At 60.8% G+C, this 15,699-nt stretch overlaps 1 protein-coding gene across 1 annotated transcript; it reads left to right on the forward strand.

Annotated features, from left to right (window-relative positions):
* The first annotated feature begins 246 nt into the window (after window positions 1-246).
* On the forward strand, window positions 247-15,408 carry TADA2B (transcriptional adaptor 2B). The gene is made up of 2 exons (XM_027971237.3): window positions 247-654; window positions 11,828-15,408. Exons 1-2 carry the CDS (start codon window positions 385-387, stop codon window positions 12,839-12,841), a joined length of 1,284 nt encoding a protein of 427 aa, XP_027827038.1. The 5' UTR covers window positions 247-384; the 3' UTR covers window positions 12,842-15,408.
* The last annotated feature ends 291 nt before the right edge of the window (window positions 15,409-15,699 follow it).

Here is a 15,699-nt window from a genome sequence, read left to right on the forward strand (position 1 = left end):
GGCCGCCCCCGGACGACGGGAGGCGGCTTTGATTGGCGGAGGGCGTAGGCTCGCACCGAGAGGGGGCGGGACGCGTCCCGCCCCGGCTTCCTTTTCCGCCCGCTTGCCAGAGCGCCTGGGCCTCTGAGGCGAGGCGGCCGGCACTGGATGTAGGGGTGCGCAGGCGCAAAGCGGCGGGCCGGGGCTCCCCCACTCCCACCCCCCTCCGCGCGGCGGCGCCTGCGCGGTGCGCGGCCGGGCCGGCCCGAGGGCGCCTGCGCGCTGAGGCGGGACGCGCGGCCCGGCAGGCCGGCTGCAGCGGGCGCCTGGGGCGGGGCGGCCGCGGCGGCGGCGGCCGCGGCGGTTTCGCTGGAGCGCGGGGCGGCGGGGCCCCGGTGGCGGAAGATGGCGGAGCTCGGCAAGAAGTACTGCGTGTACTGCCTGGCCGAGGTGAGCCCGCTGCGCTTCCGCTGCACCGAGTGCCAGGACATCGAGCTGTGCCCCGAGTGCTTCTCCGCCGGCGCGGAGATCGGCCACCACCGCCGCTACCACGGCTACCAGCTGGTGGACGGCGGGCGCTTCACGCTCTGGGGGCCCGAGGCCGAGGGCGGCTGGACCAGCCGCGAGGAGCAGCTGCTGCTGGATGCCATCGAGCAGTTCGGCTTCGGGAACTGGGTGAGCCGCAGGGCCCCGGGCGCACCTGCGGGGGTGCGGGCGCCTCGAGGGCGCAGGGGGTGGCGATGGGCGGTGGAGCGGGGGAGGCCCGCGCCCGCCTCCCCGGGCAGGGCCAGGCACACAGAGAGGGTGAGCCAGCCGCCCAAGGTCACACAGCAGGAAGTAGCGGAGCGGGGCGGGGAGGTGGGGGGGAATCGGGCCGCGGCTGGCTGCCCCTCAACCCCCACCCCAGGGCAGTTTTCCCAGCCTTTTGGGCTGACCTCTGCTGGTGTCTGCTGAGTACACCCCTTGGGCGAGGCCAGACTCCCGGGAGGGGAGTCGGGGGGACACAGGCGGCTCTGAGACTTGACAGCAGTAGGGTACCCCAGGAAGGAGTGGGTTTCGCCTGGAGGACAGCATGCTGAAGGCCAGAGGAGCTCCTCTCCACGCCCTCCGCCCTGCAGGCAGGCGCTCCTGGTCCTCCCTGCCATCCTCACCGCCACCACCACTCACTTTGTGGCCTTGTGTCCCCTGCTGGGCACTTGTTGACCCTCGCGTCCCCGTGACACCCTGGGCTTCGTGTGCCCCTGAGTGGGTTCTGCCATGGAGCGTGTGGACCGGGCCACACTTGACCTTTTGCATTTGGGTCTCTCCACTGGGGGCTCAGTTGGTAAGGAGTCTGCCTGCAGTAGACCCTGGGGTTCGATCCCTGGATGGGGAAGGTCCCCTGGAGAAGGGAAATGGAGAATCCCCGTGGACAGGGGAGCCCGGCGGGCTACAGTCCATGGGTCGCAAAGAGGCACGACTGAGCAACTTCACTGCCTTTCTCTCAAGAGGTTTCTTTGGGGACGTTTATCGGAGAGAACACAGAGCTGGACTGGACTTATTCACATCAGGCTCTCTCTCGAGAGACACGTGGTGGCTCTTCTCCAGGTGGTTTCTGAGGAGTGCTCTTCGCGCTCTGCAGGAGGCTCTCGTCTGTGTTAGGAGGAGAAGGTCTGGCTGGCTTTTGGCCCATAACCACCAGGGATGTGCGGCCACCTCCAGGCGTTGTGAGGAGTGTGGGGGGAGAGACGGGAGCCCACTCCCTTATCTTTCCGGACCCTTCCACATGCTGGTCCCCCAGCTCCTCGAACCACTCTCCAGCAGCACAGCCGTCCCTCGTCATCCACGGGGGATTGTTCCAGAATCCTCCCAGGCCACCAGAACCATCCCATACTCTGTCCCTTGCCTAAAAGGGCGGAGTGGGGTTGAGCCCACGGACGCTGGGGCCCGACCACCGGCCCCTTTCCTGGGCTTGGTGGTGGAGACGTTCTGCACTTCTGCCCGCATCCCCAAACCTGTATTTAGTCAGCTTTATTCTGTTGGTCAAGGGAGCCAGTCTTCGGGGACCTGTGCCCATTCTGCAGCCCTGGAATCTCGAGCCTCTCCGAGCTCCTTAGAGACCCTGCTTCGGGTTCTCAGCTGAGTGCCCGCATCACGGAGGCCACGCTCGGGACCCTCCTCACTGTCCTGAAGTGCTACCCGTGGATGTGTATGGAGCCTTTGCTCCGTGCTCATCCTTCGAAGGAGTCCGGAAGGAAAGGCTTCAGCCTGGCCTTCACGGGCGTTACAGGGTCGTGGCGGGCTGGTCCTGAGGTCCAGCCTCCGGTTGCAAACCCATCCCTCCTGTCCCTGTGCGTATCTCCTGGACTCCTTGACCCAGATCTCGCACCTTGATCCTTCCGCTCCTTGGGCTGCAAATGGGGTACCATTCTCGGGGGCTTCTTCAGGGTCCAGTTTAGCGGCAGCTCTGTCTTCAGAATCCTCCAGAAGCTAGCCTCCTTTCACAGCCTCAGTGCAGGCTGATGTCCATCTCTTGCCTGACCACTCCTGGAGCCTCCGGACTGGCCTCTCTGCTTGGTCCCCAGGCCCTGCAGCCCATTCCAGGCAGCAGGATTGGAGCTGTCTCTGAGGACAGGTCATGTCCCGTCAGCCTGCAGCAGCTTCCAGTTCTATGGAGATGAAACTTGAGGGCCTGCGAGGTCTTTCAGCGTCTACCTACCCCGGGATCCTTTTGATCATTTGTTATTTCTTCTGTTGAGAGCACTCCCCCCCACCGCCCCAATCATGGTTTGTGTCTGGTCTTTCTGCTTCCATATCAGTGCTTCAGAGAGACTTCCCTTCCCTGCTTTATTCTTGCAGCTCCTATCTCTGCAGTCGCCGCTAAAAATAGCTGGCGTGGACCGAGAGGCTCGCTGGGTGCCAGGCACTGTGCTGAACTCGCGTGGTCCCTTGTGAGAGCCTCCCAGCGCAGGTCTGTGCCGCAGGTTTGGACGGAATCGTTTGGTGTCCGAGTCTGTGCTCCGAGCACCCCGGTCAGCACTGCCTACCTGCAGCTCTGCGGAAAATACTCGAAAAGCAAGCCCGGGACTAAGAGATGTATTAGAGTATGCCGAGGGAGGCCGGGAGGGAGGGTGCTCTGAAAGCAGTGCTATTTAACTTGCACACGAACCATCTGGAGAGCATGCTGAAAGGCTCCGAATCGGGGCAGCAGCAGGCGCAGCTGTTCCCAGAGACAAAGCCGGGGCCTTCTCCCTGCTCAGCAGGCGTTGCGGTCTGGGGTCGGAGGTCCACAGACCAGGCCGAGGTGCGGCTCCCCCGTCTCTCCCTCTCTGCTCTGGGGCGCCTTTGCCCTGAGTGTCGCTGTGCTGCCTCAGAGGCTTCTCTGCGGTGCTGAGCTGCAGGCTGTGTCCAGGCGCCAGCCCTGAGCCGCGTGCCCCACACAGGCCGCCGTCAGCAGGTGTGGGCTCCAGGGGAGGCGCGTTGCAAGCATGTCTGCGTGCTCCTCTCAGCAGGCTGTGGGCTGGTTCTTGGTTGAAGAGCGGCAACCCCGAGAATGGAAGGCCCTGGTGCAGAGCCCAGGCTTAACCTCCTGGTACGGCAGCAGCGTCTGCTGTGGCTGGGGGGCTGCACGCCCGTGCTGGGGGGGCCCCTGGCTGGAGCCGGGTCTTAACTAGGTGGGGGGTGAATGTGGGGGCCGGGGCTAGGGGACAGGGACCGGGTCCCACGGGTGGGGGTGGGTGTGGGGACAGTGCTGGAGAGGCAGGTGAGACCGCTGGGATTTCCCTGGTGGCACTCGTGGACACGGGGTCGTGGGGATTCCGTGGGGACAGGCCCTGCTGAAGTTTGGACCATTTGCTCACAGTCTGTCCCAGGGTCCGGGCCCAGCTGAGAGGCGCCAGCCTCAAGGCCAGGAGGGTTTGGGGATGAGCAGCAGAGAGGACGGGGGTGAGGGGCTGACACCCGTGACGGGAGACAAGAACAGGGCTCAGGGTGGGCGGGGTTCACCGTGTCCCAACACCATGGGTTTTGAGCCCCCCGCCCCGGGCAGCTGGTTGTGTGGTGGGCACTGTGCAGGTTCAGGATTGGAAGACACGGACCCTGGGGGGGGACGCAAGCACAGATGTGAATGCCAGCTGCACTTTCCCACAGCGCCGCGCATTTGTCAGTCGGTTGCTGGAGCATTGACCAGTTTGAAGGAGGCGTGGGCCCCCCCTACCTCCCGTGGTCAGGAGGACTCCAGGGGCAGGTGGGGTTCACGCTGGCCCCGAAGCTCGATTTCACGTTGAAAAAGGACGTGGAGTGCTCTGTGGACTCTGTGAGGCCTTGTGCTGTGAACGTTACATTCAGGCTGATTACCGGAGGCAGGCGGAACGTCTGAACAAGGGCTTCTCCTCTTGTAGAGGACAGTGGGGCCTGGCAGGCTGGGTGATGTGGACGCGCTGTGTGCCTTCATCATCTGGCACTCGCTGAGGACCCGCTTTGTGTTGGACCCCATGCTACACGCAGAGCGTCCCCGGGTGAGGTCTGGACACAGCAGGTTACAGAGTGTCCAGGGCCTCTGACGCAGTGGGTTCTCAGCATGGCTGTCTTCCTCAGCATGGTGGAGCCCCTCTGTGTGTTGGTGGGAAATGGATAGGTCCATCCTGTGAGCCTCCTGAGAGTGGGGGTCTTAATCGCCATCAAGGAGGGGCAGGGAAGAGCTTGGGTGGAGAAACCAGCTAGAGTTCAGAAGGTTATACAGAGCAGGGCGTTTATTGTTTGGGGGGGGGGGGCGGGCTCTGTCGGACCCTAGTTCCTTGGCTTGGGGTTGAACCCTTGGCTCTGCAGAGGGAGCATGGAGTCCACGGGAGTTCCAGGGAAAGGAAGCCCCTGAGCAGTGGGTCTTAGACTTTCAGAGTGAGTGAGGAAACCCTGGGAGGCTCCTTAGGCGCAAATCCTGTCGTTCCCCCCCGCCACCCCACCCTTCTGAAGTCGGGTCCGGGGCGGTGTGGGAGTCTGCAGTTCCAGCAGGCCACGGGCTGCTGCTGCTGTGCCAGGGACCCTACTTTAAGAAGCACCGGTGCAGCTAGAGTAAGGCTTGCGGCTTGTAAAACTTCTACTGTTCAAAAGAAAGTATATTTTTACTGTGGTAAAGTACATATTATGTATACATGATGTATATATAAAGTATGTGGATACATGTATCCAGTGTATACGTGAAGTATGTATCCTAATACTTGATGTGTTATGGTGCACAGTGTACACTTTGTGTGTACATTAGATGCATGTATCCCTGTATACATAAACTTCACGTATACATTATGCATACTTTATGAATACATTAGACATACAGTGGACTGCAAGGAGATCAAACCAGTCAATCCTAAAGGAAACCAGGCTTGAATATTCATTGGAAGGACTGATGCTGAAGCTCCAATACTTTGGCCACCTGATGCCAAGATCTGACTTGTTTGAAGATACCCCATGCTGGGAAAGATTGAAGGCAGGAGGAGAAGGGGACAACAGAGGAGGAGATGGTTGGATGGCATCACCGACTCACTGGACATGAATTTGAGCAAGCTCTGAGAGTGGGTGGTAGACAAGGAGGCTGCAGTCCATGGGGTCGCAGAGGCAGACACGACTGAGTGGCTGAACTGACTGACGATGTAAAGTTTGCCATTTTAACCATTTGTCAGTGTCCAGCTCCGTGGCACGAAGCACGTCAGTGCTGCCGGGCAGCTGTCACCACTGGCTGGAACTCTAGTGGTGAACAGAAAGTCTTCCTCGTCACACACTAACCCTGTCTCCGTCTCCCGCAGCCTCTCTTAGCTGCTGTTCTGCTTGCAGTCGCTGTGGGCTCACCTGTTCTAAGGACCTCACCTCAGTGGGTTCGCATAATGTCTGTATTCTTGTGCCTGCCTTGTTTCTTAGGATAATGTGCCCCGGGTTGGCCAGTGTTGTAGCAGGCGTCAGAACCTCCTTTGTGTTTAAGGTTGAGTAATAAAATAGTCCGTGGTGTGGACGGACCACACTTTGTTGATCCAGTCGTCTGTGGATGGGCACTCGCTGTCGGGAATGCTTCTGCGGTGAACACGGGTGTCCAGATAGCGCTGAAGTCCTTGTCAGTTCGGGTGAACACCAGGAGGTGGAATTGTTGGATTGTGAGGTAATCCTGTGTGTTTCTGGAGGACCCGCCATGCGGTTTTTGCAGTGGGGCCTGGGGCTTCGTAAAGCTCTCTCACAAATATAGCCTGATTTGACCTGAGAAGCTTTAGTCCCCCTGAGGGGCACTCACAGGTGTGAGCTGGTGAATTCTGAGTAGGGAGGAGGACGGGGACCCTGGAACAGAAGGGAGGCTTGTGGAGCTTTCTAGCTTTAAAAAAAAAAAAAAGACCCATCAAACTGGAGTGGTGGCCGCACCTGGAGTGGCCTGGGAGGGTGGGCTGAGGTCAGTTCTCGTGGCAGCTGGCCTTGACCCGGCCAGCGGTGCATGCTGGGGGCGGGTTGGGCTGGAGGGCAGGGGGAGCGTCTGGAGGTGCAGGCGGCCAGCCCGGGGTGTCCTCCCAGCCCTCGAGAGGCCGGCGGGCCATTCCCCTCACTGTAAAAGGTGACCGGCCGGGCTGGAGAGGGAAATGGCCACATCCAGGGCCCTGTGTGGGTGTGCTGGGCTGGAGTCCTCGCTGCGGGGAGGGCGCGCGTGTACTGGAGGCCAGCGGGGCTGCAGGCCCAGGTCCGAGTCCAGAGCCCAGGTTGGGTCCTTGGGGCGGGCCGGCCGGCCTGGAGCGCTTTCCGGGGCCTGCGGCTCTGACTTCACTCAGTCCTTCGGGCCCACCGCCCCCTCCTTGGCCTTGGACCCCGTGCTCCTGGCCCCGCAGGTGGCTCCTTCTGCCACCCCCCGAGGCCCTGCAGTGTCCTGGCTGGCCCCCGGGGTCTCTACCCCAGCTGCCCATGCGGTGGGCCCTCTGGTTGCTTCTGTCCCCTTGAGGCATCTTCCTTGAAAGAAGGAAGTGGGAGCCACATCTCCCTGAGGGAATGTAGCGCGCCTGGCCCTGGAGCCTCGGGAACAAAGCCAGCCTCCTGGCTTCTGCCCCCCAGGCAGACACAAGGCTGGTCAAAAAAGGACGTGCACCCTTCAGGGTGCTCCAGAGCAGCCCCGCCCACCGACCTGCTTGGGAAGGGTGCCCCGCGACGCGATTGAGAGAGTCGTCCTGATAAAGGCCCCGGTTTGCGCAGACAGGGGACTGGATGCTCTGTGCTGGCAAGAAGTGGGCCTGCGGTGTCCCCCACAAGTCCCAGGGGCCAGAGAGGGTGCCGCGGCTGCATCCCTATGAGGTGGTCCGTCTGGAAAGGGGAGCGCTGGCACCGCCCTGCCTGTGGGTGGGCTGCACCCCTGGTGCCAGGGTGGGCGAGAGCTGGCCTGTGTTCCTGGGGTGGCCGCGCCCGAGGTGGTCCTCCCGATGTGGGAGGCGGGGGACGTTGCGCGGAGGATGAGAGGGGAAACCCGTACACGCCTGTGGTTGCTCACGATGATGTGTTTTATCCCGACAGAACACTTAAGAGGAGCGATTAGAGATCATAAGCAGGAGCGGAGGCGACACACGCCTCACAGCAGTGAGTAATTGAGCCAGGATGCGAGTCTCACTCTGGGCATCACGGACGCCTTCCTGGAGGAGGTGACCTGGGTGGACACAGGCCCTGGAAGCGACGCTAACAGCTTCGTAGTAGGAATAACGAAGCCAGCGTCCACGGGCCAAGCCGTGCCCAGCAGTGGACCGTCCTGTGACGGTCAGTAGCATCCCCGTAATCCAGATGCGGAGACTGAAGTGCAGAGAAGATAGTCCCTGACGCGTCCAGGTCCCTCAGCAGTGAAGGGGTGGGGCCTGGAGCGGGCCCGAGGCCCAGCCCCAGGCTGTGCCCAGAGAGGGCAGCTGGCATTTGTCGGCAGAGGCCAGGTCATAGGGCGGGGGCGGCCTCAGCCAGAAGGGAGAGACCCCGCGGCAGCCCCACCAGGAGCTCCACCGCGGGCTGGCCTCCGTCTTTTCCCTTTGATGACCTCATGGGCCCAGTTCAGCATCTCAGAGATGCATTTTATTTTTCAAAGGACTCCAGGAAGCAGCATATTGAACTCTCCTCACCTTGTTCTAGAAATGGGAGTCTCTTTTCTTTAAGTTCGTGTATAGGAGAACAAACCTCCAGACTTTGGGCTGCTTCCCGGGGTGTTACTGCAAGCTGGAGTGGGAAAGGGGCTACCTTCAGGCTACAGCTGGGTGCCTTGTTCTGTTTCAGTTGTACTTGAACTTCCCTTCAAGTCTCTCCCCGAAACTCACTTCGGCTGCTCCTTGCTCTCCCAGCGGGCCTGTCTGTCTGTCCATCTACCCATCTGGATGAAGCAAAAAAACCTGGACCTTGAACGCGGGAGGGACAGGACCTCCCCTCCGCCCACCCTGCCCCCTGCCATCACGGGCCGCTGTAAGGCACAGATGGGACCGTCCCTCCCTGGTGTGACCCACTGACACATGGGGACTGGAGACGCGAGAGATGAGACGAGCTGGATGCCAGGCCAGCGGCCAGCATGAACTGTCATCGTCGGGGTGTGTCCGTCACTGCTTCCGGGAACCTGTGTGTCCTCTGTGGACTCCTAGGGTCAGAGCCTGGCTGTCCCCTTCCATCACGACCCTCAGTCTCAGAGCCTGTGGAAGTCAGGCTCCTGTGGACTTTCCCGGGCCTTCTTCACTGGCGCCGAGCTGACGCGGCGGTCCCCAGGGTCGATTCTCAGCAGTCGCTGGCCGGCATCTCCCCGAGTAGCGGCCTCCCCCTAGGCAGCTGCCAAGGTGGTGATGCGGGGTCCTGGGGACCTGGTGACAAGGCGCCAGCCCCGCTGCTTTGTGGCTTCATGAACAGCCACTGCCCGGGTCCCTCTGGAGCCAGAAACCCCTTATGTTAATTGAAGAGGAGCTGGGTCACTGAGGTGTCCGCGCAGGGCCCACGGCCGTCCGGCCCCTTGCCTGGCGGGGCTGGAGAAACCCAGCCTGTGTCTGGAGACCGCCCGGCTTCTTATCCCCGGCCGCCCGCCTCCACGAAGGAGGCCCCAGGAGTGTGGACGTTTGCGGAGCAAAACGCGGAGCAGTGGGCCACGGGCCTGTGGACCTCGAGGAAGCGCGCCTGCGCGCGGCCGGGGGGCGGGGCTGCCTCCCGGAACAGAGGTCGTCTCTTTTAAGGACGCTGTGTTTTTATATGATGCAAGGAGATCCAGCCAGTCAGTCCTAAAGGAAATCAGTCCTGAATATTCATTGGAAGGACTGATGCTGAAGCTGAAACTCCAATACTTTGGCCACCTGATGCGAAGAACCAACTCACTGGGAAAGACCCTGATGCTGGGAAAGATTGAAGGCAGGAGGAGAGGGGGAGGACAGAGGATGAGATGGTTGGATGACATCACCGACTCAATGGACATGAGTTTGAGCAAACTCTGGGAGATGGTGAAGGACAGGGAAGCCTGGCCTGCTGCAGTCCATGGGGTCACAGAGAGTCGGAAACGACTGAGCGACTGAACTGAATTTTCATGAAAATCTTAGACCAGTTTAAACAGAGAATTGAGGCAGGATTTAACTTTAAAAAAAAAAAATCCCTTTTAGTATTACTGAAAAAAGTGGAAAACTAATGCACAGAACCTCCGCCTCCCTTCCCGGCACCCCTCTCAGAACGTGAGCGCCTTGCATCTCAAGGCAGGAGGTTGGTGACACCCGCACAGACCGCCCGTGAGGGTCTGCCCCGGGTGCACACTTCCTCCTGTGTCTCCGGGGCACGCAGGAGTGCTGGCGCGGGCGTGCGGGGCACCTGGTGGGGGGCGGCCCAGGTGCCCCCTCCTGCTTCTCTCATGCTCAGGACTCGTCCTTCGTGTTCAAAACAGGCAGTGCCTGCAGCCAGCGGAAAGCACCAAGTCCTCAGAAGGCAGACGGCGGAGGGCCTCCCTCCCAGCACCCCCACCCATCCGCTCCGTGCCCTGGGCACCGGGCTGGGGGCCCGGGCCCCAAGGGAGTGTCTGACGAGCACAGGCGGGCCGCCGCCGTCTCCCACGTGCCCTCGCCGCCTCGCGTGGGGGGCTCATAGGGGCCCGGCAGCCTTGCGGGAGGACGGCTGCACGCCCCTGCCTGCTCCGTCCGCAGGGCGGGAGCTGATGGAGAGGCCCTCGCACAGGTCACGGGGCTGCCTCGGTTCACTCAGGCGCCGCATCGCTGCCCAGCCTCCCGCTGCGCCCTCGGGCTGTGAGTCTCCCCATCGCCGGGCATCCGAGGGGCGCGGGGGCAGCGCCCTCTCGGAGGGCAGAGCTCTACCGCAGGGCCGCACTGGACCAGGCCTGGGCCCCCGGCGCTGAGCCGCGCCGCACTGGCGAGCACTGGCGAGGGTTGGACGCTGAGGGCGCGGCTCCCACGCCCTGGCCGCCCACCCAGCGTGGGCAGCTCAGCTCAGGCTGGTGGCACCCGGCTCCCTGGCGAGCACAGCCTTTCCTTCTGGAAGGACATGTGTCCCGGGGGCTCCCTGGGCCCAGCTGGGGTGGGCTGGGCTGGGGGAGAGCGTTACCGCCCCCCAACGCCCCCTGTTCCTTTACCGTGAGGACCGCAGGCTCCAAGGCAGGAGTGCCCAGCCTGGGAGATGGTGACAGTAGTGACGGTTGTGACTCCCTTCTGTTTCTTTGGACAAAACGTTTCCTGGCAAAGGATAACTGCACACTTGGTGTGAGAAGTTTTTAAAGAAAGAAGCTTGTAGTTTCTCCAGCAGACAGTCTGCTCTCCGCTCTGATCCCCGCTGCCCCTCACGGTGCACAGAGGTGGCCTGGCAGGGTGGGTCCCAATGTGGCCTTCTCTGCCCCCCTCCCCCGAGCGGCGCCCCCTGGGGAGAGGCTGGCAGGGCAGACGCCGGTCTGGTCCCTCTGAAGGGCTTCTTGACACCTTCCTCCCCTCTGTGCCCGGTGGTCAGTAGGGTCAGCCCCCCAGGGGACCGGCTGGTTTCCTGGGCTCCCATTCGGCCTGTGGGGGTGCAGGGACCATCCCGACCGTGGGGCGGGGCGCTGAGCGTCTCTGGGCGGGAGGGCAGAGCCGGGGGAGTGAGGCCGGCGAGGCGCAGTGGCTGTAGGGAGCGAGTGCACACTGCAGGCGGCTGCTTTCTCAAGTGGCTTTAGCGGTTCCCTTTAAGGAAGAGGCCTCTTGGCAGAAGGAAAAGATTGAGGGACTTGTACAATTTCCTCCCATTAATAACCCTGTGCGCTCAGAGCGGGTCCCTTCTGGAGGCGTGACCTCTGCCTGCAGCCCGGGCCGGTCTCCAGCTGCTTGCTGGACCCCAGGGGCCGGCAGAAGCGGTGGCCTGACTCTCGGGTCATCTGACCGCCACCCGGGAAAGGAACACACCGGCCCAGGGCCGGGGCATCAGAGACGGAGCCCAGCCCTTTGTGCTGGGACGCAGGCGGCGCAGTAAGCCGGCTTCCTCCCTGGTGGAGAGGCCCGTGGCCACATCTGTTCTCCTAGTTCAAAGAGCGGAGAGGTCACTGGAGCCAGTGGGGACCCCCCGCCCCAACCCCAGAGCTCTGGCTGCCCACTCCGGCCTGATTGCTGGCGCGCAGGGCGGCCCGAGCCCCGGGGAGCCTCTGCTTGTCCTCTTAAGAGAACCAGAAGAGTTGGGGTCTGGGATGTGGCTTTCAGCTTTGTGCTCCAGGCTGGTCGCCCATCTGGGTCCTGACTTTCTCGGGGCGTGGATTCCTCAAAGGTCCTCCCCCCAGCTCCCACATCCAGAGTGGCCGTGGGGGACGGACAGCACGGCACCCGCAGGGTGGCGGCGCCCAGGGAACTCCGCGCCTGGCCTGCGCCTGACCCTCTGACGCTTCTTGTCTCTGCAGGAGGACATGGCAGCCCACGTCGGCGCTTCCCGGACCCCCCAGGAAGTGATGGAGCATTATGTAAGCATGTACATCCACGGCAACTTGGGGAAGGCCTGCATCCCTGACACCATCCCCAACCGGGTGACCGACCACACCTGCCCCAGCGGGGGCCCCCTCTCTCCCAGCCTCACCACCCCCTTGCCTCCCCTAGACATCTCGGTGGCCGAGCAGCAGCAGCTGGGCTACATGCCACTGCGGGATGACTACGAGATCGAGTACGACCAGGATGCCGAGACGCTCATCAGCGGGCTCTCGGTCAACTACGATGATGACGACGTGGAGATCGAGCTGAAGCGCGCGCACGTGGACATGTACGTGCGCAAACTCCGTGAGCGGCAGCGGCGCAAGAACATCGCGCGAGACTACAACCTGGTGCCCGCCTTCCTGGGCAAGGACAAGAAGGAGAAGGAGCGGGCGGCGCGGCGCAAGGTCACCAAGGAGGAGAAGGAGCTGCGGCTCAAGCTGCGGCCGCTCTACCAGTTCATGTCGTGCAAGGAGTTCGATGACCTGTTTGAGAACATGCACAAGGAGAAGATGCTGCGCGCGAAGATCCGCGAGCTGCAGCGCTACCGGCGCAACGGCATCACCAAGATGGAAGAGTCGGCGGAGTACGAGGCGGCCCGGCACAAGCGCGAGAAGCGCAAGGAGAACAAGGCGGCTGCGGCTGCTGCCGCGGCAGCAGGGGGCGCCAAGCGCGGCAAGGAGGACGGCCGGGACGGCGAGTTCGCGGCCATCGAGCACCTGCCAGGCTTCGAGCTCCTGTCGGACCGCGAGAAGGTGCTGTGCAGCTCGCTGAACCTGAGCCCCGCGCGCTACGTGACCGTGAAGACCATCATCATCAAGGACCACCTGCAGAAGCGCCAGGGCATCCCCTCCAAGAGCCGCCTGCCCAGCTACCTGGACAAAGTCCTCAAGAAGAGGATCCTGAGCTTCCTCACCGAGAGTGGGTGGATATCCAGGGACGCCTCCTGAAGCCCGCCGTCCGGAGCGCCCAGGACGGACAGACGGACGGACGGATGGTCGCGCGAGAGCCACACCGACAGCAAAGAGAAAAAAAAGCTTTGTGAGCCAAAACGAAAGCGGGTGGGCGGGAGGGGGAGAGGAAATGCTTTTCCGCCCCCCCCCCCCCCCCCGCATTGTTGGTCTTTTTTTTAAACAAATCGAGTCCTTTTTTTAGGGTATCAATTCTTTTTACTGTCCTCTGAAGAAGCAATAGCAACAGTCGGATCAAGGGGAAGACAAAACCCGTGTGTATTTTAACTGAATCCCTAAACGTAGTTCTTTAAGGTGATCATTTGCCTTTAAATGTTCAGTGTGGAGCATATGATGAAGAGATCGGGAAATTTCCTTTTTTTTGTTGCTTCCCAGTGGTACAGGACTGTGAGGTGGGCAGAGGAGCCCTTCCCTGCTGGCTGCCGGCTCACCCCCATGACCTGAGCTCCGCTGCGGCTGCGCTCGGTGTCGGGCAGGTGGCACTTTAGGCGGAGGGCGCCGGGCCAGGCAGAAGAGGCTGGGCAAGGGCGGGACAGGCATCCGTAGGGAATCGCCGGGAGGAATCTGGTGTTGAACGGTTTGGCCAAACTGAGCTTCCCCACGATGGCTGGCGATAGCACTTTGAGGGAGCTCACGTGGTGTCTGCTGGGGGGGGGGGGGGCGGGCCAGGGGGGACGCGGGGCTCAGCGCAGACTGGCAGAATGCAGGGCCTCCTCCCCTGGGGGTGCTTCTTGCTGGGCTTAGAACTTGGCCTTGTGTTTTACTTGGAAGAACTCATTTTAAATGAAGTTCACCGAGAGTTGAGAGTTCTGGGTTTTGGGTCAGCTCCTTCCAGGGTTCTCACCGCAGTTGCAAGCCCCTCTTTGAGACCGGCCATGTGTCTTGTCTTGTGTGGTCTCAGGCGCTGGGCTAGGCAAGAGGGACCCTGGTGGCCTGGAGGCCTGGGCACTACTCTGGGAAGAAGTGGCTCAGAGTCTTGAACCAGACTCTGGCATGGCTCTGCCCAGCCCAGTTCAGAGAAGCTCTCAGGGGTGCCCTTTCGTGATGGGCACAGTGCCTTTGCGCAGGAACCTGAGGAGTCGTGTGTCTTCCAGCGGCCCGGGGCTCTCCTGTCCCAGGCCCTGCTGTCGAGTCAGTGGAGTGGCTAGACCCCAGTGCTCCTCCAGTCGTCCTGGGGCACATCCTGCCTCTCATCCCCCGTAGCTACCAGACTGTTTACCTCCCAGAATGCTTGGGCTTGAAGTTACATTAAAGTGAAGGTATTTGAGAGAGAAAAGAAAAGAAAAAACAAAAACCTTATCATTTCCAAGGACGGCGTAGTTATGGTGCCTTTTCCTTTCACATCCTGTCTGTCCCCTAGGGTGATTTCCAGCATTAAGTACACACTTCAAGTATACTGGGGGCTTCCCTGGTGACTCAGATGGTAAAGAACCCAGCTACAATGCAGGAGACCTGGGTTCAATCCCTGGGTTGGGAAGATCTCCTGGAGAAGGGAATGGCAACCCATTCCAGTATTCTTGCCTTGGAGAACCTCCATGAACAGAGGAGCCTTGGCGGGCCACCGTCCACGGAGTCGCAAAGAGTCGGACGCGACTGAGTGCCTGACGCTCAAACACGTCCATGGCTTTAGTTGTAAACTGCATCGCGTGCTGGCAGAGTAGCACTCCCCGCGACCTGACTGCAAGCCTGGGACCTCTCTCTCTGACCGTAAAGCAGCGGGCGGTGGTGTCACTCCCGAGGGTAACCGTGGCTGCCGAGAGTGCGGAGACGGTGCTATGCCCTTCCAGGGTTCTCAGCCAGGGTTCCTGGAGCAGCAGTGCAGCGTCCCCGGGGGAACCGGGTGGCCCTTCAGGGACTTGGGCCCCCCTCAGGCCTCGGACACGCGGGGTGGGGCCTTGCAGGTCACTGGGATGCGTGCTGAAGTCTGAGAACTGCGGGCTTTAGCTGCTCCGGTGTAACCGATTTTCTACATCAGATTCCTAGTTTGGTGAGGTTTTAAATTTGTCTTATTTTTATACAAAACGATTGCCAGACTTTCACTAAGCTTAAGAAGCAAAATCTCCCTGTAAAATGTGCGTGGCCCTGGCCAAGAGCTGTCAAATGAGAAGTTCTGTGCTTAAGCAGGTTGTCAGTGTGTGTCTCTTCTCGACGGTATGAAGAATTTATTTAGGCTTGACTGTTTTTAAACACCATAATGAATGTATAATTTATGTTAAAAGTGTGAACCCTTTGTTACAAGGGAAAAGTAATTTTATGATTGGTTGCCTCCTGCCCCATCAACTCCAGCTATTACTGTCGCATTAGTCCCGCCCCTGCTGTTTGCTCGGAGCCTTTAAATTTCTGTATTTAATTCTTACGATAAATGAGTCACCATGATCCCACGGAATTAGGTCTTTTCAAAACTGAAACTCTCTCAAGTCACAGAAGATAATCAGCTGTTCAGAATGATACTCTGGATGGCCAGCATTCCAAGAATGTATTCAGACCGAAACTCTGCCTACCGCCTTTTTCCCCCCTTTTACACATTAAACAGGTTGAGAACCAAACAGTGTCACCGATTGCTTTTTACTACCTGCCCGTGGAGCCACAGCTTTCCAGTCTCAGAATCAGGATGGGGAACAGCTTGTGACATGTCTTAGTGTGGCTCTTGGACTTTGTGCCTGTTTTCCCTCCAAACTGTTGAGTTCAGATAGATCTCTTGTTAAGCAGAAAAGCCCTTGAGGCCAGCGCTCCTTCCCAGAAAGGAATAAAACACCCAGACCTTCCGTGGAGCCAGGCTGCGGAAGCCTGTGGTGTGCAGACAGCGCCGGCTCCATCACCTGCACGGAGCAGCGGAT

Source organism: Ovis aries, chromosome 6 (assembly GCF_016772045.2).
Source record: "Ovis aries strain OAR_USU_Benz2616 breed Rambouillet chromosome 6, ARS-UI_Ramb_v3.0, whole genome shotgun sequence".
NCBI lineage: Eukaryota > Metazoa > Chordata > Mammalia > Artiodactyla > Bovidae > Ovis > Ovis aries.

Bases quoted from the DNA above. Each gene is read 5' to 3' on its own strand.
- TADA2B (XM_027971237.3), top strand. From the start codon at position 385: ATGGCGGAGCTCGGCAAGAAGTACTGCGTGTACTGCCTGGCCGAGGTG. The intron at 655-11,827 runs GTGAGCCGCAGG...TTGTCTCTGCAG, and splicing joins AGTTCGGCTTCGGGAACTGG to GAGGACATGGCAGCCCACGT.